General features: G+C 42.1%; 1 protein-coding gene across 1 annotated transcript in view; it reads right to left on the reverse strand.

Annotated features, from left to right (window-relative positions):
* Positions 1-24531, reverse strand: part of LOC126219282 (opsin, ultraviolet-sensitive-like) — a 177596-nt gene that overhangs the window by 34319 nt on the left and 118746 nt on the right. Inside the window, exon 2 of the mRNA XM_049942148.1 lies at positions 9948-10228. Within this exon, the coding sequence (XP_049798105.1) occupies positions 9948-10228 (281 nt within the window). The remainder of the gene's footprint in view (positions 1-9947; positions 10229-24531) is intronic.

The raw sequence follows: 24531 nt of genomic DNA on the forward strand, positions 1-24531 counted from the left end.
GTGGATAGAGGTTCAGGGCACTCTCTTGTCCTAGGGGTGGGAAATTGCCCCTAAAGGCGGAAGAATCAGCAATGATCAACGACATGAGGATGCAGAAGGCAATGGAAACCACTGCATTAAAGACACGTAACGTGTATCCACAGGACATGTGGCCTATAATTGAAGAAGTGTCATGATGATCTCTCCATTGGCAAAAGATTCCGGAATAGTCCCCCATTCGGATCTCCTGGAGGGGACTGCCAAGGGGGAGGTTACCATGAGAAAACGATTGTATAATCAACGAAAGGATAACGTTCTACGAGTCGGGGCGTGGAATGTCAGAAGCTTGAACGTGGTAGGGCAACTAGAAAATCTGAAAATGCAAAGGCTCAATCTAGATATAGTAGGGGTCAGTGAAGTGGAAGGAAGACAAGGGTTTCTGGTCAGATGAGTATCGGGTAATATCAACGGCAGCAGAAAATGGTATAACAGGTGTAGGATTCGTTATGAATAGGAAGGTAGGGCAGAGGGTGTGTTACTGTGAACAGTTCAGTGACCGGGTTGTTCTAATCAGAATCGACAGCAGACCAACACCGACAACGATAGTTAAGGTATACATGCCGACGTCGCAAGCTGAAGATGAACGGATAGAGAAAGTGTATGAGGATATTGAAAGGGTAATGCAGTATGTAAAGGGGGACGAAAATCTAATAGTCATGGGCGACTGGAATGCAGTTGTAGGGGAAGGAGTAGAAGAAAAGGTTACAGGAGAATATGGGCTTGGGACAAGGCATGAAAGAGGAGAAAGACTAATTGAGTTCTGTAACAAGTTTCAGCTAGTAATAGCGAATACCCTGTTCAAGAATCACAAGAGGAGGAGGTATACTTGGAAAAGGCCGGGAGATACGGGAAGATTTCAATTAGATTACATCATGGTCAGACAGAGATTCCGAAATCAGATACTGGATTGTAAGGCGTACCCAGGAGCAGATATAGACTCAGATCACAATATAGTAGTGATGAAGAGTAGGCTGAAGTTCAAGACATTAGTCAGGAAGAATCAATACGCAAAGAAGTGGGATACGGGAGTACTAAGGAATGACGAGATACGTTTGAAGTTCTCTAACGCTATAGATACAGCAATAAGGAATAGCGCAGTAGGTAGTACAGTTGAAGAGGAATGGACATCTCTAAAAAGGGCCATCACAGAAGTTGGGAAGGAAAACATAGGTACAAAGAAGATAGCTGCGAAGAAAACATGGGTAACAGAAGAAATACTTCAGTTGATTGATGAAAGGAGGAAGTACAAACATGTTCCGGGAAAATCAGGAATACAGAAATACAAGTCGCTGAGGAATGAAATAAATAGGAAATGCAGGGAAGCTAAGACGAAATGGCTGCAGGAAAAATGTGAAGACATCGAAAAAGATATGATTGTCGGAAGGACAGACTCAGCATACAGGAAAGTCAAAACAACCTTTGGTGACATTAAAAGCAACGGTGGTAACATTAAGAGTGCAACGGGAATTCCAGTGTTAAATGCAGAGGAGAGAGCAGATAGGTGGAAAGAATATATTGAAAGCCTCTATGAGGGTGAAGATTTGTCTGATGTGATAGAAGAAGAAACAGGAGTCGATTTAGAAGAGATAGGGGATCCAGTATTAGAATCGGAATTTAAAAGAGCTTTGGAGGACTTACGGTCAAATAAGGCAGAAGGGATCGATAACATTCCATCAGAATTTCTAAAATCATTGGGGGAAGTGGCAACAAAACGACTATTCACGTTGGTGTGTAGAATATATGAGTCTGGCGACATACCATCTGACTTTCGGAAAAGCATCATCCACACAATTCCGAAGACGGCAAGAGCTGACAAGTGCGAGAATTATCGCACAATCAGCTTAAGGGGCTCCGGAACGCCCTATACTTGCAATGTTAAAATAACGCTTATAAATTACATCTTTCCTCACAAAGTATTTGAGGTAGGAAGTTGAACTTTTTACAGATTATTTATTGGAATATGGGCTACAACTTAACACAGGGATTTTACAAAATTTTAGTTCAGTTATTAAAGATGATTTTTTTTTCAATTGTAATGAAAATTCACAACTTTTTTTGCAATTTTTTATTTATATATTCAAAAATATACAGTTTTTTGGAAAAACGCTGTGTTAAATTATGCAGAAGGTACTGTGTAACATTTACTGAAAGTTTGAAACAAATATGTTTGGAAGATCCTTAGAAAACATGTAATTAGTATGAGAAAATAAAAGTTTTGGGAATCGAGCGACAAAGATTGGATTAACTTTATAGTGCATTCCAGGTCCATAGGATGGATTATCTTCATCCTCTGCAAACTCCTCCTCCAGCTTCCTCTTGTTCCTCCTCCTGTTTACTCTTGCTTGTATTTCTAGACTCTTTACAGCCCTGTCTGCAGCCCGAAGGCGTTCCTTGTCTAAAGCAAGCATCGCTCGTACCATGTAAGAACCTATCTTCATTCCCATATTTCTAAATACCTTGCACCTTACAATGTTGCCATCATTGAAAGTCGCAACAGCATCGTACACACCAAAGTGAAGTGTTTCTATTCCAACAAATACAGTCTTGGGGATTCTCGACCATATAACACTATTTACACTTTCATTGGGGTTTTGAGTTTTTCCGTGAATACACTTTTTCAACAGTTCAGGTGCTGCTAAGTCTCTGAAAATAGGTTTTATCACCTCCATTATTGCATGAGGCAGACTATGCTTATGAGTGTACACTTCACCAGTTAGCAATCCTTTGTTATATTTACACCAACTGTCTTCTTCTTTGGGACACAAGCTATGTTGGGGGTTTTCATCGTCTTTATTGTTTACAGTAATAACACATACCTTTGGCTTTCCAACATTTCTCCTTTTCTTAAAAGCCTTCAGAGGATTTCTAATAACTTTACTTTTACTCATTATTATACTTCAACAAAACAGAGACTCAAGAAACAGAATTAATTACGAATATTTTCGGGATAACGACAGAGTAAATAAACATGAAACAATCGACAATCACACCAGCGATATATATTGAACCATCACAGGTTAGCCACAACACATACTTTATCTCACATCACTTAAATGTACCTGATGAACACGGACGTTAATAATAACACCTTTGGCAGCAGTTTAACAGCGCCACAGTGGGTCACGCCCTTGTAGAACACATTTCAAAAAAAATTTAAAAATAGTTGTAGTCTTCGGAATTGAATAAATTATATATCTATTAAAAGTTAATAGTCTGCAGATTAGAAAACGCAAAAAAGTAAAAATTGAACTTTTCATGATTTTGTGCCTTTCCGGAGCCCCTTAACAGCTCATGCATCGAAGCTGCTTACAAGAATAATATGCAGAAGAATGGAAAAGAAAATTGAGAATGCGCTAGGTGACGATCAGTTTGGCTTTAGGAAAAGTAAAGGGACGAGAGAGGCAATTCTGATGTTACGGCTAATAATTGAAGCAAGGCTAAAGAAAAATCAAGACACTTTCATAGGATTTGTCGACCTGGAAAAAGCGTTCGACAATGTAAAATGGTGCAAGCTGTTCGAGATTCTGAAAAAAGTAGGGGTAAGCTATAGGGAGAGACGGGTCATATTCAATATGTACAACAACCAAGAGGGAATAATAAGAGTGGACGATCAAGAACGAAGTGCTCGTATTAAGAAGGGTGTAAGACAAGGCTGTAGCCTTTCGCCCCTACTCTTCAATCTGTACATCGAGGAAGCAATGATGGAAATAAAAGAAAGGTTCAAGAGTGGAATTAAAATACAAGGTGAAAGGATATCAATGATACGATTCGCTGATGACATTGCTATCCTGAGTGAAAGTGAAGAAGAATTAAATGATCTGCTGAACGGAATGAACAGTCTAATGAGTACACAGTATGGTTTGAGAGTAAATCGGAGAAAGACGAAGGTAATGAGAAGTAGTAGAAATGAGAACAGCGAGAAACTTAACATCAGGATTGATGGTCACGAAGTCAATGAAGTTAAGGAATTCTGCTACCTAGGCAGTAAAATAACCAATGACGGACGGAGCAAGGAGGACATCAAAAGCAGACTGGCTATGGCATAAAAGGCATTTCTGGCCAAGAGAAGTCTACTAATATCAAATACCGGCCTTAGTTTGAGGAAGAAATTTCTAAGGATCTACCTCTGGAGTACAGCATTGTATGGTAGTGAAACATGGACTGTGGGAAAACCGGAACAGAAGAGAATCGAAGCATTTGAGATGTGGTGCTATAGACGAATGTTGAAAATTAATTGGGCTGATAAGGTAAGGAATGAGGAGATTCTACGCAGAATCGGAGAGGAAAGGAATATGTGGAAAACACTGATAAGGAGAAGGGACAGGATGATAGGACATCTGCTAAGACATGAGGGAATGACTTCCATGGTACTAGAGGGAGCTGTAGAGGGCAAAAACTGTAGAGGAAGACAGAGATTGGAATACGTCAAGCAAATAATTGAGGGCGTAGGTTGGAAGTGCTACTCTGAGATGAAGAGGTTAGCACAGGAAAGGAATTCGTGGCGGGCCGCATCAAACCAGTCAGTAGACTGATGAAAAAAAAAAAAAAAAATCCGAGGTTACGTTTTTGCACCTAAGCCACTCACCTCATAGTTTTCCCGTGAGAACATCCAACGCGTTTCCTCACGGACAGGTCCAGTGATTAGTTTCCCCTTTTATTTTAAAACAAATGCTTTAGATTAAGTCTTATTTTCAGGTGTGTTGCTGGGAGCTTATCTTATACACAATGTTAATGCATTTTCTATTTTATTTTAAATGTTTGATTCTCGTGAACAGTGCACGGGCAATACTATTAATTACATCGCATCCCCTATGAGCGACATCACAACGTATGTATTTTTATGAGTTTTTGGTCTGTGATCAAATTAATTTATTTTCCGATTCGGCCAAACCTTTGATTAGTTGTATGGTTAGAATCGGTGGCGACCCTAATCTTCTCACGTTAATTTCACAATCAATAAACATTTCCATTCCCAATAATAACGTAATAAGCCGTAGAAACAGGTTAGTTACAAAGTTCCCGTGAAGGTAAATCATCTACTTTTTGAATTATTAAGAAAGAAACCAAGTCATGTACCAAAACTTCGTAAAACGTGTTAGATTAACTAGTCTTTGTTATTAAGCTACAAAGCTAAAAAGACTGCACTGTATTTAATATATGTAATAATTATGCTGCACCAGGTTTGAATGTAATAAGGTAATTGTTAAAAGGTACAGACACAAAAAGTGAAAGTTCAGAGGTCACCATCTACCATCTGTTCCGCCTGAAAAATTGTAGAGTTCAAATTTTAAGAGAACTCGCTCAAAGGATTTTGTAGAATTTAAATAATGTACAGATTTACTTGTAGATAAATTGGGATCGTTGTAAGTCTTGAACTAACAACGATATAAATAATTTTGTAGTCATAAAGATTGCTGGCTAGGCACTGCTGCCAACGCTAGAAGCAGTTTTGGAGCAAATGTTCACTTCGTCGTCCGCACCGAGCATACATAAATGACGAGGAGTCTGCATCTGGGAGATTATTATATCGTTGTCAGTCTTATGGGAATGTGCTACGCTCCACTGCGAATATGTTCGCGACCTCTTATGCCTCGGATGGCGTAAATAGCGGTCGACATCACTGTGTTTCGTTAGAACGATATATCGCACATAACAGGTGAGACTATGTAGAAGTGAACTTAACTCGGCTTAAGAATTTATCTGGACAGCCAATATTTTGTTGTCCATATTCTGTGTTGAGTCCACTATATAACAGAAAACCTCGTGGCAATCGTAGGAGATTATGCTCTACATTTAAGGCGAAATTTTCATGAATGGAAACAAGCAATAGAAATAGTCTCCGAAATGTTTCGAGTGCCGAGTGTGACAGACGAGCTTTAATGATTTTCATACTTATTCTTGTGCGTGTAAGCATTCATCGTAAGATATTGTTTCATTAAACGACAATAGGCTTTTATTTATCGTCTCAATTTCCGACCCTTTTGCATTGTTCTTAGAGAAGTACAACATTTTATTTCAGTTTAGGCGAGCTGGTAAGTGAATGAGTGGAATGAAGACTATGGACAGTACGTTCTCCGCCGCTTTTTGGCTACCTGCACAAATGGCTTTCAGACCCTTGTATCTCTCAAGACTACCAAAAATTTCAACTTATAAATTAGAGAGCAAGCACCATGGTATTTAAACTGTCCTTTCATTCATGTCTGAAACAACATGCAACATGTTGATCCTGCGGCCACTACGAATGCAGACACAAAGGAATTAAAGACGTTATCTGCCATTGGGCATTGATTTATATCAATGGGACAAGTTGAAGATTTTTGCCACACTGGGATTCAAACCCGGATCTCCTGCTTACTAGGCAGATGTGCAGTGGCACTACATCAGTAATGTGTGGTGAAAGTTGAGAATTTGGGTCTGGCGGGAGGCACGCCAGGGGAGTCATTGTGTTTGTGGTGAGCAGTGTGTCCGGGTGGTGTAGCGCGTGATAGCCATAAAGTATATGTCATTTAATAAGAATCGGAACTCTGCGCGGGGCAAAGATGCAATATAAACATGCCCGCGCCGAGAGAGTTATGTACGAAAAGAAAGATGAACATCTATCTTTATCCTAATGTTTTCTCGAGCCGATGTCAAATTTTTGACTCTCCATCTATCTATGCCTTCCTGTCCATGATTCTGGGTGGACATACTGCGTGTATGTCAGACAATATATTTTTGTGTAAAAGTTTTTGGAATCAAACTTCTAGAAAGCGGGGCAGTTTCTTTCATTTCTAAATTGCTTCATCCTATAAATGATACCGGGATAAACTGTAGCCTGCCAACTTCGGGAAACGACATTATTTATGTTTGTATTATACTGCATTCTTTGTGATGGAGCTGGACGGTGAACCCTTTTCTTCAAGAAAGAAGAAGTAAGTATCAATCTGTTCAAAGGAGAGTTAATCTATCAATCAATTTAGACTGTTACAGTAGTAATCGTAGCGACAGACTGTGGAGGTGCGAAGTTAGACATGTGAATTGCTGCTGGTGAAAGTTTCCGCCAGCCACACACCTCGAAACAATCCAGACATTTGCACATCCTGACGGCGCCAGTACTTAAGCACCGGTATAAGTGATCAGAGCACTTGCATTATAGGTAGGAGACTTGGGTTTGAATCCTGCTCGAGCACAAATTTTCAACTTTCCCCATTGACATAAATCAATGCCGATGGCAGCTAATGTCTTTAACACTTCCGGTGCTGGTCTTGCAGACAGCTGCCATTACCTATGGAGTAGATGAAATGTGTTGTTTTTTGAAAGTTATAACACGTGTGTACAAATATGTAGCTGCAAATTCAAAACGTTTTTAGGTTTATTAGAGTTTCGACTTTAAATATACATATTTTGACACTGGTACTGTTCAATCTGAACCCACATGTGAAACCTCAATTTAATAGCAATTATCATATTAAAATTACTGAAAAGAAGCTCTGGTATTCAAATACATAGCCCGATAAGCAAACAAGTGGTCTTTCCGCTTAAATTTCTTATTCAGCCCATTTAAATATAAAGAAACACACAAAACTAAATGTAGCTTTCATAGTGGAGCACAATGTGTCGGAAATTGAAACATGGAAAGTTACATGACCAATATCACGCTCACTGGAATCGTGCACTCGGAACTGTCCCCTGATTTACCTGCAGGAAAATACTTCTTAACTATACAATCGGTGAAAATAATACGATGAACGTGTAATTTGAACCGTCATCAAATATTTTGTTCCATTCATCTGCAGACTCGTCAGGAACTTTGTAAATAGTTTGCTCCAAACGTATCTCCCATTCACTGTGCATTCTGAACACAAAATCAACATAAAACCACACAAAACGCACGAAACAAAGAAAACTTTGACGTAAGCTAATCCCTATGAAAGAAGAGACGACAAGGCAGGTTTCAAAACCGACGAATTTTTCCTGTGATGACGCTACTACTGTGCTGTTGCTGTGGTCTTCAGTCGAGAGACTGGTTTGATGCAGCTCTCCATGCTACTCTATCCTGTGCAAGCTTCTCCATCTCCAAGTAACTACTGCAACCTCCAACCTTCTGAATCTGCTTACTGGATTCATCTCCTGGTCTTCCACTACGATTTTTACTCTCCATGCTGCTCTTCGGTACTAAATTGGTGATCCCTTGATGCCTCAGAACATGTCCTACCAACCGATCCCTTCTTCTAGTCAAGTTGTGCCACAAACTCCTCTTCTCCCCAATTCTGCTCAATACCTCCTCATTAGTTATGTGATATACCCATATAATCTTCAGCAGTCTTCTGTAGCACCACATTTCGAAAGTTTCTATTCTCTTCTTGTCTAAAATATTTATCGTCCATGTTTCACTTTCATACATGGCTACACTCCATACAAATACTTTCAGAAAAGACTTGCTGATACTTAAATCTATACTCGATGTTAATAAATTTCTCTTCTTCAGAAACACTTTCCTTGCCACTACATTTTATATCCTCTCTACTTCGGCCATCATCGATTATTTCGCTCCCCAAATAGACTCATCTTCTACTTTAAGTGCCTCATCTCCTAATCTAATTCCCTCAGCATCACCTGATTTAATTCGACTACATTCTATTATCCTCGTTTTGCTTTTGTTGATGTTCATCTTATATCCTCCTTTCAAGACACTGTCCATTCCGTTCAGCTGCTCTTCCAGATCCTTTGCTGTCTCTGTCAAAATTACAATGTCGTTGGCAAACCTCGAATTTTTTATTTCTTTTCCATGGATTTTAATTCCTACTTCAATTTTTTCTTTTGTTTCCTTTACTGCTTGCTCAATATACAGATTGAATAACATTGGGGATACGCTACAACCCTGTCTCACTCCCTTCCCAACCACTGCTTCCCTTTCGTGCCCTTCGACTCTTATAACTGCCATCTGGTTTCTGTACAAATTGTAAATAGCCTTTCGCTCCCTGTATTTGACCCCTGCCACCTTCAGAATTTGAAAGAGAATATTCCACTCAACATTGTCAAAAGCTTTCTCTAACTCTGTCTTCTAAGATAAGTCGTAGGGTCAGTATTGCCTCATGTGTTACAACGTTTCTACGGGATGGAAACTGACCTTCCCCGACGTCGCCTTCTACCAGTTTTTCCATTCATCTGTAAAGAATTCGCGCTCTGCTGTTCGTAGTAGCTTACTCGCGCTCCTGTTTTTTTTATTCATTACTAAACCTACTCCTACAATGCCTCTATTTTGTTTTGTATTTATAACCCTCTATTCACGTGACCACCGAACTTCACTAATTCCCACTGTACCTAATTTTAACCTACCCACTTCCGTTTTTAAATATTCTAATCTATCTGCCCGATTAAGGGATCTGATATTCCACGCTCCGATACGTAGAACTCCAGTTTTGTTTCTCATGATAACGCTTACCTGCTGAGTAGTCCCCACCCGGAGATCCGAATGGGAGGCTATGTTACCTCCGGAATATATTACCCAAGATGACTCCATCATCAGTTAATCATACAGTGAAGCTGCATGCACTCAGAAAAAATTATGGCTGTAGTTTCCCCTTGATTTCAGCCGTTCGCAGTACCAGCACAGCAAGGCCGTTTTGGTTAATGTTACAAGGCCATATCAGTCAATCATCCAGTCTGTTGTCCCTGCAACTACCCCTCTTCAGGAACCACACGTTTGTCTCGCCGGTGATCATGTTGGCTATAGTTAAGAATATTATCTGTGCATGAAATTACGTGCCCTTCTGCCTAGTATCGTTTTCTGACAACCTTGTTTCGATATCTCGAATCACTTTCGTCGATTCACCTCATATACAGAGAGACAGAGGAATTGAGAGAGACATATACAACAGCAACATGCAGAGGAGCAGATGGGCTGGTGAGAACGGAGTGTTGCGCACCTGCAGGTAGTCGAAGCTGCAGGAGGTGAGGAAGCCCTCGGGCACGTACCGGCCGGCCCACGCGGCGCCGGTGAGGGGCGGCGCCGCCCACACGACGCCGTACAGCCAGGCGGCGCAGACGCCGACCCGCGCGCGCGCCCTGGGGGAGCGCCAGAGGCCGCTGCGGCCGCGCCCCCGCAGCGGGTGCACGATCACGCAGTAGCGGTCCACCGCGATCGCCGTGAGGGTGGCGATCGACACCGTGCCCGTAAGGCCTCCCACGAAGCCGTACACCTGGCACCCTGCCGGCACGACCACAGGTAAAAACAACAAGCTGTGTGTCACAAGTCCCCACAGTGAAGGGTCACGTGCTGTAAGCAAAGCAAGTGTCGCCCTACTATATAGACACACACACACACACACACAGCATATTGGAAACATCTTGAAAAACCGTGGGTATATATATATATATATCCAGGTGTTTGTGAGGATTTTCCACTCATATATATTTATAGACTTCTTCAAAAATACTGAAACTTTAAATATTGATAATTCAATCAATTACCAAGAAATAACAATATCTTTAGAAAAATTATGTAACAGATCAACATTCATTATTACCATAATAACAATAATCTATTTATTTTTAGCACTATATATATGTGAGGTTTTTCCACTCATATATATATATATATATATATATATATATATATATATATATATATATATTGCACGCGTAGTTTGGTGATGATCGTGTGCTCATCCGCCACTTTCGTCATGCTTGGCCTCCCAGGTCCCCAGACCCCAGTCCGTGCGGTTATTGGCTTTGGGGTTACCTGAAGTCGCAAGTGTATCGTGATCGACCGACATCTCTAGGGATGCTGAAATACAACATCCGACGCTAATGCCACACCATAACTCCAGACATGCTTTACAATACTGTTCACAACATTGTTCCTAGACTACAGCTATTGTTGAGGAATGATGGTGGACATATTGAGCATTTCTTGTAAAGAACATCATCTTTGCTTTGTCTTACTTTGTTAGGCTCATTATTGCTATTCTGATCAGATGAAGCACCATCTGTCAGACATTTTTTGAACTTTTGTATCTTTTTTGGTCTAATAAAACCCCATGTCATTCCAAGCATGTGTGTATGTGTGTCAATTTGTACCTCTCTATCTACATTATTCCATGATTTATTATATGTACCAGATGATCAAAAAGTCAGTATAAATTTGAAAACTGAATAAATCACGGAATAATGTACATAGAGAGGTAAAAATTGACACACATGCTTGGAATGACATGGGGTTTTATTAGAACAAAAAAAAAAAAAAAATAGAAAAGTTCAAAAAATGTCCGACAGATGGTGCTTCAGCTGATCTGAATAGCAATAATTAGCATAACAAAGTAAGACAAAGCAAAGATGATGTTCTTTACAGGACATGCTCAATATGTCCACCATCATTCCTCAACAATAGCTGTGGTCGAGAAATAATGTTGTGAACAGCACTGTAAAGCATTTCCGGAGTTATGGTGAGGCATCGGCGTCGGATGTTGTCTTTCAGCATCCCTAGAGATGTCGGTCGATCACGATACACTTGCGACTTCAGGTAACCCCAAAGACAATAACCGCATGGTCTGAGGTCTGGGGACCTGGGAGGCCAAGCATGACGAAAGTGGCGGCTGAGCATACGATCATCACCAAACGATGCGCGCAAGAGATCTTTCACCCATCTAGCAATATGGGGTGGTTCTAATAAAACCCCATGTCATTCCAAGCATGATGACTTTTACCTCTCTATCTACATTATTCCGTGGTTTATTACGTTTTCAAATTTATACTGATTTTTTGATCACCCAGTTTATATATATATATATATATATATATATATATATATATATATATATATATATATACGTGTGCATATATGAGTACGTATTCCACTCTGCTATAAATATACAGGGTGGTCAGAAAATGTGTGAAATGCTTGTAGGGATGTTACAGGGCAGGTTGTACTGGGTACTGGGACATAAATGTTAAGAAAGAAATTCGATACGTTGCTCCGTTTCCGAGTTATTTAGCATAGAATGTAGCCAATCGGGGCGTCGCGCGCTCGCGTTCAAGCGGCCTGCCAGGGGCGGTGTTGCCCAATGAATGCTTTGTCTCGTCGCGCGCGCGACGATCTGATTGGCTAACTTCAATGCTAAATAACTCGGAAACGGCGCAACGTATCGAATTTCTTTCTTAACATTTATGTCTCAGTACAATCTGCCCTACAACATCACGCCAAGCGTTTCAGACATTTTCTGTCATGCATGAGTACGTATTACATTCCTGGAAATGGAAAAAAGAACACATTGACACCGGTGTGTCAGACCCACCATACTTGCTCCGGACACTGCGAGAGGGCTGTACAAGCAATGATCACACGCACGGCACAGCGGACACACCAGGAACCGCGGTGTTGGCCGTCGAATGGCGCTAGCTGCGCAGCATTTGTGCACCGCCGCCGTCAGTGTCAGCCAGTTTGCCGTGGCATACGGAGCTCCATCGCAGTCTTTAACACTGGTAGCATGCCGCGACAGCGTGGACGTGAACCGTATGTGCAGTTGACGGACTTTGAGCGAGGGCGTATAGTGGGCATGCGGGAGGCCGGGTGGACGTACCGCCGAATTGCTCAACACGTGGGGCGTGAGGTCTCCACAGTACATCGATGTTGTCGCCAGTGGTCGGCGGAAGGTGCACGTGCCCGTCGACCTGGGACCGGACCGCAGCGACGCACGGATGCACGCCAAGACCGTAGGATCCTACGCAGTGCCGTAGGGGACCGCACCGCCACTTCCCAGCAAATTAGGGACACTGTTGCTCCTGGGGTATCGGCGAGGACCATTCGCAACCGTCTCCATGAAGCTGGGCTACGGTCCCACACACCGTTAGGCCGTCTTCCGCTCACGCCCCAACATCGTGCAGCCCGCCTCCAGTGGTGTCGCGACAGGCGTGAATGGAGGGACGAATGGAGACGTGTCGTCTTCAGCGATGAGAGTCGCTTCTGCCTTGGTGCCAATGATGGTCGTATGCGTGTTTGGCGCCGTGCAGGTGAGCGCCACAATCAGGACTGCATACGACCGAGGCACACAGGGCCAACACCCGGCATCATGGTGTGGGGAGCGATCTCCTACACTGGCCGTACACCACTGGTGATCGTCGAGGGGACACTGAATAGTGCACGGTACATCCAAACCGTCATCGAACCCATCGTTCTACCATTCCTAGACCGGCAAGGGAACTTGCTGTTCCAACAGGACAATGCACGTCCGCATGTATCCCGTGCCACCCAACGTGCTCTAGAAGGTGTAAGTCAATTACCCTGGCCAGCAAGATCTCCGGATTTGTCCCCCATTGAGCATGTTTGGGACTGGATGAAGCGTCGTCTCACGTGGTCTGCACGTCCAGCACGAACGCTGGTCCAACTGAGGCGCCAGGTGGAAATGGCATGGCAAGCCGTTCCACAGGACTACATCCAGCATCTCTACGATCGTCTCCATGGGAGAATAGCAGCCTGCATTGCTGCGAAAGGTGGATATACACTGTACTAGTGCCGACATTGTGCATGCTCTGTTGCCTGTGTCTATGTGCCTGTGGTTCTGTCAGTGTGATCATGTGATGTATCTGACCCCCGGAATGTGTCAATAAAGTTTCCCCTTCCTGGGACAATGAATTCACGGTGTTCTTATTTCAATTTCCAGGAGTGTATTATATTACTATCATATATATATATATATATCCAGGTGTTTGTGAGGATTTTCCACTTATATATATATATATATATATATATATATATATATATATATATATATATATATATATATATACAGGGTGAGTCACCTAACATTACCGCTGGATATACACTCCTGGAAATTGAAATAAGAACACCGTGAATTCATTGTCCCAGGAAGGGGAAACTTTATTGACACATTCCTGGGGTCAGATACATCACATGATCACACTGACAGAACCACAGGCACATAGACACAGGCAACAGCGCATGCACAATGTCGGCACTAGTACAGTGTATATCCACCTTTCGCAGCAATGCAGGCTGCTATTCTCCCATGGAGACGATCGTAGAGATGCTGGATGTAGTCCTGTGGAACGGCTTGCCATGCCATTTCCACCTGGCGCCTCAGTTGGACCAGCGTTCGTGCTGGACGTGCAGACCGCGTGAGACGACGCTTCATCCAGTCCCAAACATGCTCAATGGGGGACAGATCCGGAGATCTTGCTGGCCAGGGTAGTTCACTTACACCTTCTAGAGCACGTTGGGTGGCACGGGATACATGCGGACGTGCATTGTCCTGTTGGAACAGCAAGTTCCCTTGCCGGTCTAGGAATGGTAGAACGATGGGTTCGATGACGGTTTGGATGTACCGTGCACTATTCAGTGTCCCCTCGACGATCACCAGTGGTGTTCGGCCAGTGTAGGAGATCGCTCCCCACACCATGATGCCGGGTGTTGGCCCTGTGTGCCTCGGTCGTATGCAGTCCTGATTGTGGCGCTCACCTGCACGGCGCCAAACACGCATACGACCATCATTGGCACCAAGGCAGAAGCGACTCTCATCGCTGAAGACGACACGTCTCCATTCGTCCCTCCATTCACGCCTGTCGCGACACCACTGGAGGCGGGCTGCACAATGTTGGGGCGTGAGCGGAAGACGGCCTAACGGTGTGCGGGACCGTAGCCCAGCTTCATGGAGACGGTTGCGAATGGTCCTCGCCGATACCCTAGGAGCAACAGTGTCCCTAATTTGCTGGGAAGTGGCGGTGCGGTCCCCTACGGCACTGCGTAGGATCGTACGGTCTTGGCGTGCATCCGTGCGTCGCTGCGGTCCGGTCCCATGTCGACGGGCACGTGCACCTTCCGCCGACCACTGGCGACAACATCGATGTACTGCGGAGACCTCACGCCCCACGTGTTGAGCAATTCGGCGGTACGTCCACCCGGCCTCCCGCATGCCCACTATACGCTCTCGCTCAAAGTCCGTCAACTGCACATACGGTTCACGTCCACGCTGTCGCGGCATGCTACCAGTGTTAAAGACTGCGATGGAGCTCCGTATGCCACGGCAAACTGGCTGACACTGACGGCGGCGGTGCACAAATGCTGCGCAGCTAGCGCCATTCGACGGCCAACACCGCGGTTCCTGGTGTGTCCGCTGTGCCGTGCGTGTGATCATTGCTTGTACAGCCCTCTCGCAGTGTCCGGAGCAAGTATGGTGGGTCTGACACACCGGTGTCAATGTGTTCTTTTTTCCATTTCCAGGAGTGTATTTCGTAAACCACATTAGGTACTGACTAATCGATTCCACAGGCCGAACGTGAGGAGAGGGGCTAGTGTAATTGGTTAATACAAACCATAAAAAAAAATGCACGGAAGTATGTTTTTTAACACAAACCTACGTTTTTTTAAATGGAACCCCGTTAGTTTTGTTAGCACATCTGAACATATAAACAAATACGTAATCATTGCCATTTCTTGCATTGTAAAATGTTAATTACATCCGGATATATTGTAACCTAAAGTTGACGCTTGAGTACCACTCCTCCGCTGTTCGATCGTGTATCGGAGAGCACCGAATTATGTAGGGATCCAAAGGGAACGGTGATGGACCTTAGGTACAGAAGAGACTGGAACAGCACATTACGTCCACATGCTAACACCTCTTTATTGGTCTTTTTCACTGACGCACATGTATATTACCATGAGGAGTGAGGTACACGTAGACACGTGGTTTCCGTTTTCAATTACGGAGTGGAATAGAGTGTGTCCTGACACGTCAGGCCAATAGATGTTGAATGTGGTGGCCATCATTTGCTGCACACAACTGCAATCTCTGGCGTAATGAATGTCGTACACGCCGCAATACATCTGGTGCAATGTCGCCGCAGGCTGCCACAATACGTTGTTTCATATCCTCTGGGGTTGTAGGCACATCACGGTACACTTTCTTCTTTAACGTACCCCACAGAAAGAAGTCCAGAAGTGTAAGATTAGGAGAACGGGCTGGCCAATTTATGCCCGTGTTTGTTACAACACGCAACTGAACGTCGGAGGTTTCAAGCGTCGACTTTAGGTTACCACATCTCAGAATGTAATTAACATTTTACAATGCAACAAACGGCACTGATTACGTATTTGTTTATATGTTCAGATGTGCTAACAAAACTAACGTGGTTCCATTTAAAAAAACGTAGGCTTATGTTAAAAAACATACTTCCGTGTATTTTTGTATGGTTTGTATTAAACAGTTACACTAGCCCCTCTCCTCACATTCGGTCTGTGGAATCGGTTCGTCAGCATTTGATGTGGTTTACGAAATATATCCAGCGCTAACGTTAGGTGACTCACCCTATATATATATATATATATATATATATATATATATATATATATATATATATAGAGTGTTACAAAAAGGCACAGCCAAACATTCAGGAAACATTCCCCACACACAAAGAAAGAAAATATGTTATGTGGACATGTGTCCGGAAACGCTTACTTTCCATGTTAGAGCTAATTTTATTATTTCTTTTCAAATCACATTAATCATGGAATGGAAACACACAGCAGCAGAACGTACCAGTGTGACTTCAAACACTTTGTTACGGGAAATGTTCAAAATGTCCTCCGTTAGCGAGGATACATGCATCCACCCCCCGTCGCATGGAATCCCTGATATGCTGATGCAGCCCTGGAGAATGGCGTATTGTATCACAGCCGTCCACAATACGAGCACGAAGAGTCTCTACATTTGGTACCGGGGTTGCGTAGACAAGAGCTTTCAAATGCCCCATAAATGAAAGTCAAGAGGGTTGAGGTCAGGAGAGCGTGGAGGCCATGGAATTGGTCCGCCTCTACCAATCCATCGCTCACCGAATCTGTTGCTGAGAAGCGTACGAACACTTCGACTGAAATGTGCAGGAGCTCCATCGTGCATGAACCACATGTTGTGTTGTACTTGTAAAGGCACATGTTCTAGCAGCACAGGTAGAGTATCCAGTATGAAATCATGGTAACGTGCTCCATTGAGCTAGGTGGAACGAAACTAAAATGAGCTCTAACATGGAAATCAAGCGTTTCCGTACACATGTCCACATAACATCTTTTCTTTATTTGTGTGTGAGGAATGTTTCCTGAAAGTTTCGCCGTACCTATTTGTAACACCCTGTATATATCGGGTGATCAAAAGGTCAGTATAAATTTGAAAACTGAATAAATCACAGAATAACGTAGATAGAGAGGTACAAATTGACACACATGCTTGGAATGACATGGGGTTTTTTGGAACAAAAAAAAAAATACAAAAGTTCAAAAAATGTCTGACAGATGGTGCTTCATCTGATCAGAATAGCAATAATTAGCATAACGAAGTAAGACAAAGCAAAGATGATATTCTTTACAGGAAGTGCTCAATATGTCCACCATCATTCCTCAACAATAGCTGTAGTTGAGGAATAATGTTGTGAACAGTACTGTAAAGCATGTCCGGAGTTATGGTGGGGCATTGGCGTTGGATGTTGTCTTTCAGCATCCCTAGAGATGTCGGTCGATCACGATACACTTGCGACTTCAGGTAAAGCCAAAGCCAATAAGCGCACAGACTGAGGTCTGGGGACCTGGGAGGTGGCTGAGCACACGATCATCACTAAACCATGTGCGCAAGAGATGTTTCACATGTCTAGCAATACTTTTTTTTTGTTCCAATAAAACCCCATGTCATTCCAAGCATGTGTGTCAACTTTTACCTTTCTAACTACATTATTCCGTGTTTTATTAAGTTTTCAAATTTATACTGACTTTTTGATCACCCAGTATATATATATATATATATATATATATATATATATATATATATATATATGAGTAGTTTCCAATTTGCTGTTTGTTTGTATATACACAAAAAACAGCAGAGTGGGAATTCCTTGCAAACCCCTGGATCTATTTCAATTAAATTTGGTACAGAAACAGCAGCCTCACTAGTATGAGCACTGTGTCGTTTTGACTTCCTAGCTCCTATAGGAGTGGAGATATGGACAAAAACGTGTCTTTTCCAACCCCTGAGGTTGATGTGAACGGGTGGGTTGTGGGGGATAGTATTGTCCAACCATACTGCCATCCTTTGCAGTGTAGTCTACACATCAGGGGCAGAAACTGGGTTTCCTGCCCCCCAACATTTTGGCTGCCCTGCATTGCAGGCTTGTTGTGTGGTAGTAGTGCCAGCATGCTATATTGACCTCCTTTGCAGGGGCTTCATGTGCAGAGAGACAGGGCTTAGCAGAGATGTGGGATGGGGGGAAGATGGTAGAGGGGGAAGATGAAGTAGACAGAGAAAAGGGTGGGAGGATATAGACAGAGGGAGTCGAGAAGGATGTGGATGGAGGTAGGGGGGAAGGAAAAGTGGTTGGAGAGAGGATCAGAGGAGGTAGATAAATAGAGGGGAGATGCAGAGACACATTGGGAATGAGGAAATGTACATATAGAGAGTTTGGAGGATGAGGTAGGCAAGGAAATGGGAGGGAGGAAGAGGTGAATATTGAGATGGAGGAGGAGGAGATCTCTGCATTAGTCATGTCCAACACTTATGAAAGTGAATGTGCAGGGAAAAGGTTAGCAAACAATGTACAGGGAATTCACTATTATAGGTACAAATGGATGAGGCGTCTAGAGATGAATGAAACAAGCAAATAATCCTAATAAACTCGGGTCCAGTGGTTTCCCCCAATACGATTTATTACAACTGGGTACATGAACACCTTTTAACAGAGTCCCCAAGGATCCAAACTACCCACAAATGTGTGGCAAGAAATCACAGCATTATGCTAAAAAAGCAACTCTCATAAAATTAGATTGTATGCATATGAATGAGGGCCAGTGCAATACCATGCATGTATCACATACACATCCTTTCACAGAGAGGAATATCATCAAAACAGTCGATTAGCTTGTGTTGCAGGAAATGATGTTACACACTACCAGTAAGTCGGCCATGCAGGAAATCAGGCTATATTGGGGATACTATAAGTTTACAGAGCTATTTTTATTAAAATTATTTGCTTGTTTCATTGTCCTCTACTTGCCCCCTTTCGTTGGAATGAGTAACAGATAAACAGTTTGCATTATTGAAGACTCATTTTAACTATGTGGACAAGCCATCTAGCAATAAATACATCTGAGTATGCTCTGATGTACGAACAAAGACTAGTATTACATAGTTTGTTAAGCCTGCAATCACAGCTACTGCTTTCTCCATAAGCATGCCAGACAGAAAAGTACAAATGAATTAAAGAGAGAAAGCAACACACCAAATTTACCCAAAGTGCAAGACACGCCAGTTTAATGCGTCACTCCAGGTAGATCAAAGTAAACAAAAGACAGCAGGTAAGCAGCTAGAAATATGAATGTGGTGACCTCGAGTCGTGTGGTCGCAACACGCCTACAGGTTAGTCTTCCCTCTAGTCATGCAGGTTGCACAGAGTAGCCTATACGCGAGGTGGAACGAGACCATTAACAAGTAGAGCGCCGGACAACAAAGGTCGCCAGCCTTACAGAAACTCTGTGGCTTAAAAGACAGCTCCATCGCAGCCCACCTGCTGAGAAGAATCGATCTCCTTGTTATAGGAATCGTCATACACGCTGGCGATGAGTTCGATAGGAAATCAGCAGCCCAACAAGAATGCAAGACATTGACCTGGAGCAGTCTCTCTAAACAGAACACTGGTACAGGCTGGGACCATTTGTACAACGATGACAGGAGGGTTTTTGTCCTTATTGTATAAATTATTGTTTTGGACATTTGTACGATATTTCAGTTCCTGTATTGTTCAGAAGTTCGATGCTATGCAAGCACTGCAGTGACAACAGCCGTCATGAAACAGATGCATGCATGCCCGAAGGAACATTGCATCGTACTTCTGAAGAACGCAGGATCTGCAATATAGTATTTATCCGCCGACACCGGACAAGCGACTTTCAATTAAAATATCTCCTCTGTACAGGAATATACATAATGGATGTACGAGTACAGGTTGTAGACAGGTGGTTGACGGCATATGGAAGTTACCCTAATGGGAAGGCAACCACTCGCGATAAGCCAGAAATCCGGGTTCGAGTCCTGATCCGGCACAATCTTCGTTGTCGTCATTCCATCATGCAGCTGATGATTGTCTATATTCGAAACTACGTATAAATTTCTTGTAGAGACATTTGTGGTTTTTTCAGTAGTTGTAACATTTATGTTTTTGGGTGCCTGATACTACTGGTTCGGAGTAGCGCCCCTGCACCTTGCAGGCTGTTGTCAACATACAGATGTCTTCCACTGGCGACACAGTGAAGCTGCAACAACGAATTAGTAGAGTGTGTTCCAACGACTAACAGTGTCCTCAGTTTTGCTTTCTTCACAAGGGAAGGAAAGCATATATGGAGAATGTAATGTGCTTTATATACAGTAATGTACAGAGTAAATGGCTGAAACATGACCTATTACCAAGAAACAAGCGAGTGCACTGGGAAATTAATGAATTTAGGCAGGAGTATATCCCTTGAAATTGAGAACAAATCCCCGTTATTTGCAAGCGAAACATGTTGAAATAACGCTTGGCAGACAACTTCTACAGCCACAACATGAGCGCCTAACGTCATAGTATGAATGTAATTCAAGAAAAAATATTCCTTGGACAGAAGAAAGACAGTAGGTTTGTTCATAATAAAGTTAAAATTTTTAAATAAAATCTTATAATACTCAAGAGGTTGTAACGATTCATGTTGAATGTTACTTAACTTTCTTCTGCTTGGTCCATTAATGAATGAATGCGAAATTTTCATACTTCACAAAATTTATTCGCTTTAATTGACATCCGAACTGCAGTCTCGTCATGTAAACAAAACACGGACAGACTTCACTGACCTCTTTGACTTCCAAAAGTAACTTCGAAACTGACCTGTCGCAGCATCGCTTTATATAGAATTTTAACAATAACTTCCAAAATAAAGCATTATTAATTTTGTACAATTTTGATGTTACAATTAAAATTTACAAAACGTAAAGAAACTGATGTTACAGCCAAATAAGATGTAAAATACAATATTCAATGACAATCTTTTATAGTAATATCTTTAGTTTTCCATAAGAAAATCATTCCGAACTTTAATTACAATACTGTCTCTCATATTACTTTAGTTACGTAAATAATTACAGTTTGGATTTGGTTACTAATATTCGATGGTAGTACAGAGCTTGTGCTTTATCTGATTACATACATAAAATGCACAAATAAGGCCTCAGATTCTGGAAATTGGAAAACTACAGGATGTAAACAATCGGAGAGTTAATTAGAAATGTAATTACAAAGAATATTAATTACAGAGGAAGACATAAAATTAAATAACAAATGAAAATACATCGCTTGGTCATAACTTTTAAGCTGTTTCTCAAGATAGTGAAGTCTTCTGTTACTGGATTTTTAGATTACCATTTTGTTAATTAGAAGCATTGATTTTTCATGCTGTCTCTAGTTATTTGTTGCTAAGGACTTATTACTTCAATTTTTTGATTAGTTACTTAATTTAGAGTATGTATATAATTTTATCAACGACAACAATCCACCGATAATGACGACAACGCACGGACTTCCAGAACATTTCACACGCCTTCGCAATGAATATTAAGTTTTTTTATCAAATAGCACATAATGATATATAAAAGACACACATACAAGGCCTTAGCAAGCACTACATTGACCGGTAACTATCAGGATGCATATAAAAAAAGGTGGTATCAGACAATTCATATGAATTTTGGGGAGGGTTGCATCGTTATAACGTCAACGATCGTGCCGAGGTGGATACACCGGGTTCCGTCAGAGCGCCGGAGTTAGCAGTGTCAGGCATGGCCAGTACTCGGATGGGTGAGCGTCCAGGTACGCCTCGTGCTGTTGACAGTTTTCCCTTTGCTTTTACGGTACATGGCACAAGAGGGGCGGTGAGTTGATTTCCCTGATCACCGGTCTTAGCTCCAATGTCCTGTATTAAATTTCAAACACCTCCTCAGCGTCTCGCGATGCGAGGGCATTTGACACTATTGATGGCGATTCGTCTATTGGATGAGGACGTAAGGTTGGCTGTGCCCTTGGTACTCTTTGAGAGGAGTAAGCTATGTGATGGCACCAGCTTTAATCCTATCCCTACCCTCATAATCTGCAACACCTACACCATTACTGTCATCTATACTTGACAGACACACTTTCACAGCTCTCTTCTTTCGTGAAGGAAAGGTGCCTGCAGGCACTGAGGATAGGAAAAACCTACCGAATTAGGTATCTGTACCTGCCCTTTGGGGGTCTTCCAGCCTTCATGCTGTTAGACTTTAATACTGAAGATCCCAAGTAAGCAGTATTAAAAGGTCATTAGTTGCAGCTGATTACACAACCATCTTCAGATCGATTATAAGACATGTGTAGTGTCTGCTGATAAAGTTAGGTTAGGCAAAGTGTCTGCATCACATCAGACTATCGTGTAAATCAGGTATCTCAATAAAATCATTACATATACCACTGAGATAAGGTATTCAAGACCGATCTTAAGAGTCCACATTGATTATGTAGTATTCTGTCTAGTGGCAGATCCACGTATTGTAGGAAGAATTTCTGACATCAATATTCCATGTTTTCAGCTTTTCCTTCAGTCTACTGTATCTCCTTCCATCTTTCACGACATCCACATGTTGAATTCTTCTATTTCCTCGTCCTGTAGTTCCTTTGACCTTACCTTCGATGAAATTGTGTATGGGTCCCTCGCGTTTGGTATATGTCCGATGCAGTTGGACTTCCTCTGAAGAATTTTATTCTGAACAGTTTACTTCTCTGCTACTCTACATCCTCGTTTGTCACCTGATCTATCCACTTGATCTTCTCTATTCCTTTCCGGCACCACATTTCAAAGCTTTGCAAGTGGTTTTTCTCAATTTTTCTCATGGCCCATGTCTCTGCTCTGCGTAGTGTAATGCTCCAGATGTAGCACTTCACCAGGTTCTTCCTTAATTACAAGCATAACGTGCTGATCAGCATTGTCCTCTTCTTATTGAATGTGGCTTTGGCCATGGTGAAATCTTGCTCGAATTTAATTTGTGCAGTGGGCATGCCTTGCCAGCAGAACAGTGATGAACATATCTACAACACTACAGGGAAAAATGACCTTTACTATCCGTTGTTAAAGGTGTAAGTGTCTCAAAGAGGTGTTCTGTATGCAGCAATAAAAACATTAATCATTTGCCCAGTAACATAAACTGTCTGATAGGCAGAGTAGCAAGTTTCAAATCTATTTCAAATCATTTCTCCTGGACAACTCCTTTCATTCCACTGAAGAATTTCTGCTTACAAATTGTTAGCCGGTAAAAAAAGTTCTTTTCAAAAGTAGTTGCGTGAGTAGGAATAAAAACATAATGTGTTCATTTAAGTTAACATTAATTATGTATACATATCCTGTAAACTGACTCCTCTATGGAACATATAACTAACAAACCAACTCCCAAGTACTTGAACTGTACTGTGTTCTCCTGTTCGCGATTGTCGACAGTGTAAGAGGTCCATGATTAAGGAATTTGTTGCTAGCGCACTCGAGCAGATGTAATTTCGATGGATTGCTCACGCGCTGCCTGCGATATGTAAGCTATAAGAGAATCTGAGACCAAAGAGCAGTGTTGACTGCAGTAGGAACTGTGTAGCAGTAGCAGTAAGTAGCAGCTAGCAGCCTGGTGTATCGTGTTGGCTGGGCCGGTCGTGGTGGAGCGATGGCGGAGCCTGAGCGTTGTAGTATTAGGTAAAAGCAGCCTCGTGTATATGTAGTATTGTTATATCAAGTCCCATGTAAATGTTTTAAAAAAAATCTCTTAATAATAATCTTTCTCATAACAAGTAACTTTTGACAATCATTCATTTCAATTTAAAGAATTTACTAATTTCTCCAATCCTTGGTAATCCCGATTACTGTAAAGAAAAATCAGTTGTTTCTTTTTATACATGACAAATCTATCGGCCAGCATTGCACAGGGCTGTGCCAGAAAAATTTCTTATAGGAGCAGATATATATGCGTTATCCGGCGACCTTATTGAGGTAAAAATTTCAATTTATTCAGAATGATCTTTCAGGGCCATGACGCAGCACTGCTGACGTCCAAAATTTATCAGTTTAAATTCACAGTCAATTGTTGAAATGTTTGAAGTGAGCCACAATTTTTTATTGAGAGATTAGTCACATTGTATTATTGGTAGGTTACGGAAGTTTTCTGCTGGAAGGTTACACTGAAAGAAATAAATAATTATATTATTTTTACTCTTGGGAGATTACGGAATTTATTTTGTGGGGAGGTTACACTTGTCGACAACCGGCCAGGATCGTATTTTCTTTGTGAATTTCTTTCACAGATCATCGGCAATTTATTGCTCTTTGTTGTAATTGTATTTGTTCCATTTTAGCTTTGTCTTTGTTTGAGTTTGTGCTTAGCTTTGATTTGTGAAAATGCCGCGAAAAACTGCTAACAGTAC

The sequence above is a fragment of the Schistocerca nitens genome, chromosome 1, assembly GCF_023898315.1.
Source record: "Schistocerca nitens isolate TAMUIC-IGC-003100 chromosome 1, iqSchNite1.1, whole genome shotgun sequence".
In the NCBI taxonomy this organism is placed as follows: Eukaryota; Metazoa; Arthropoda; class Insecta; order Orthoptera; family Acrididae; genus Schistocerca; species Schistocerca nitens.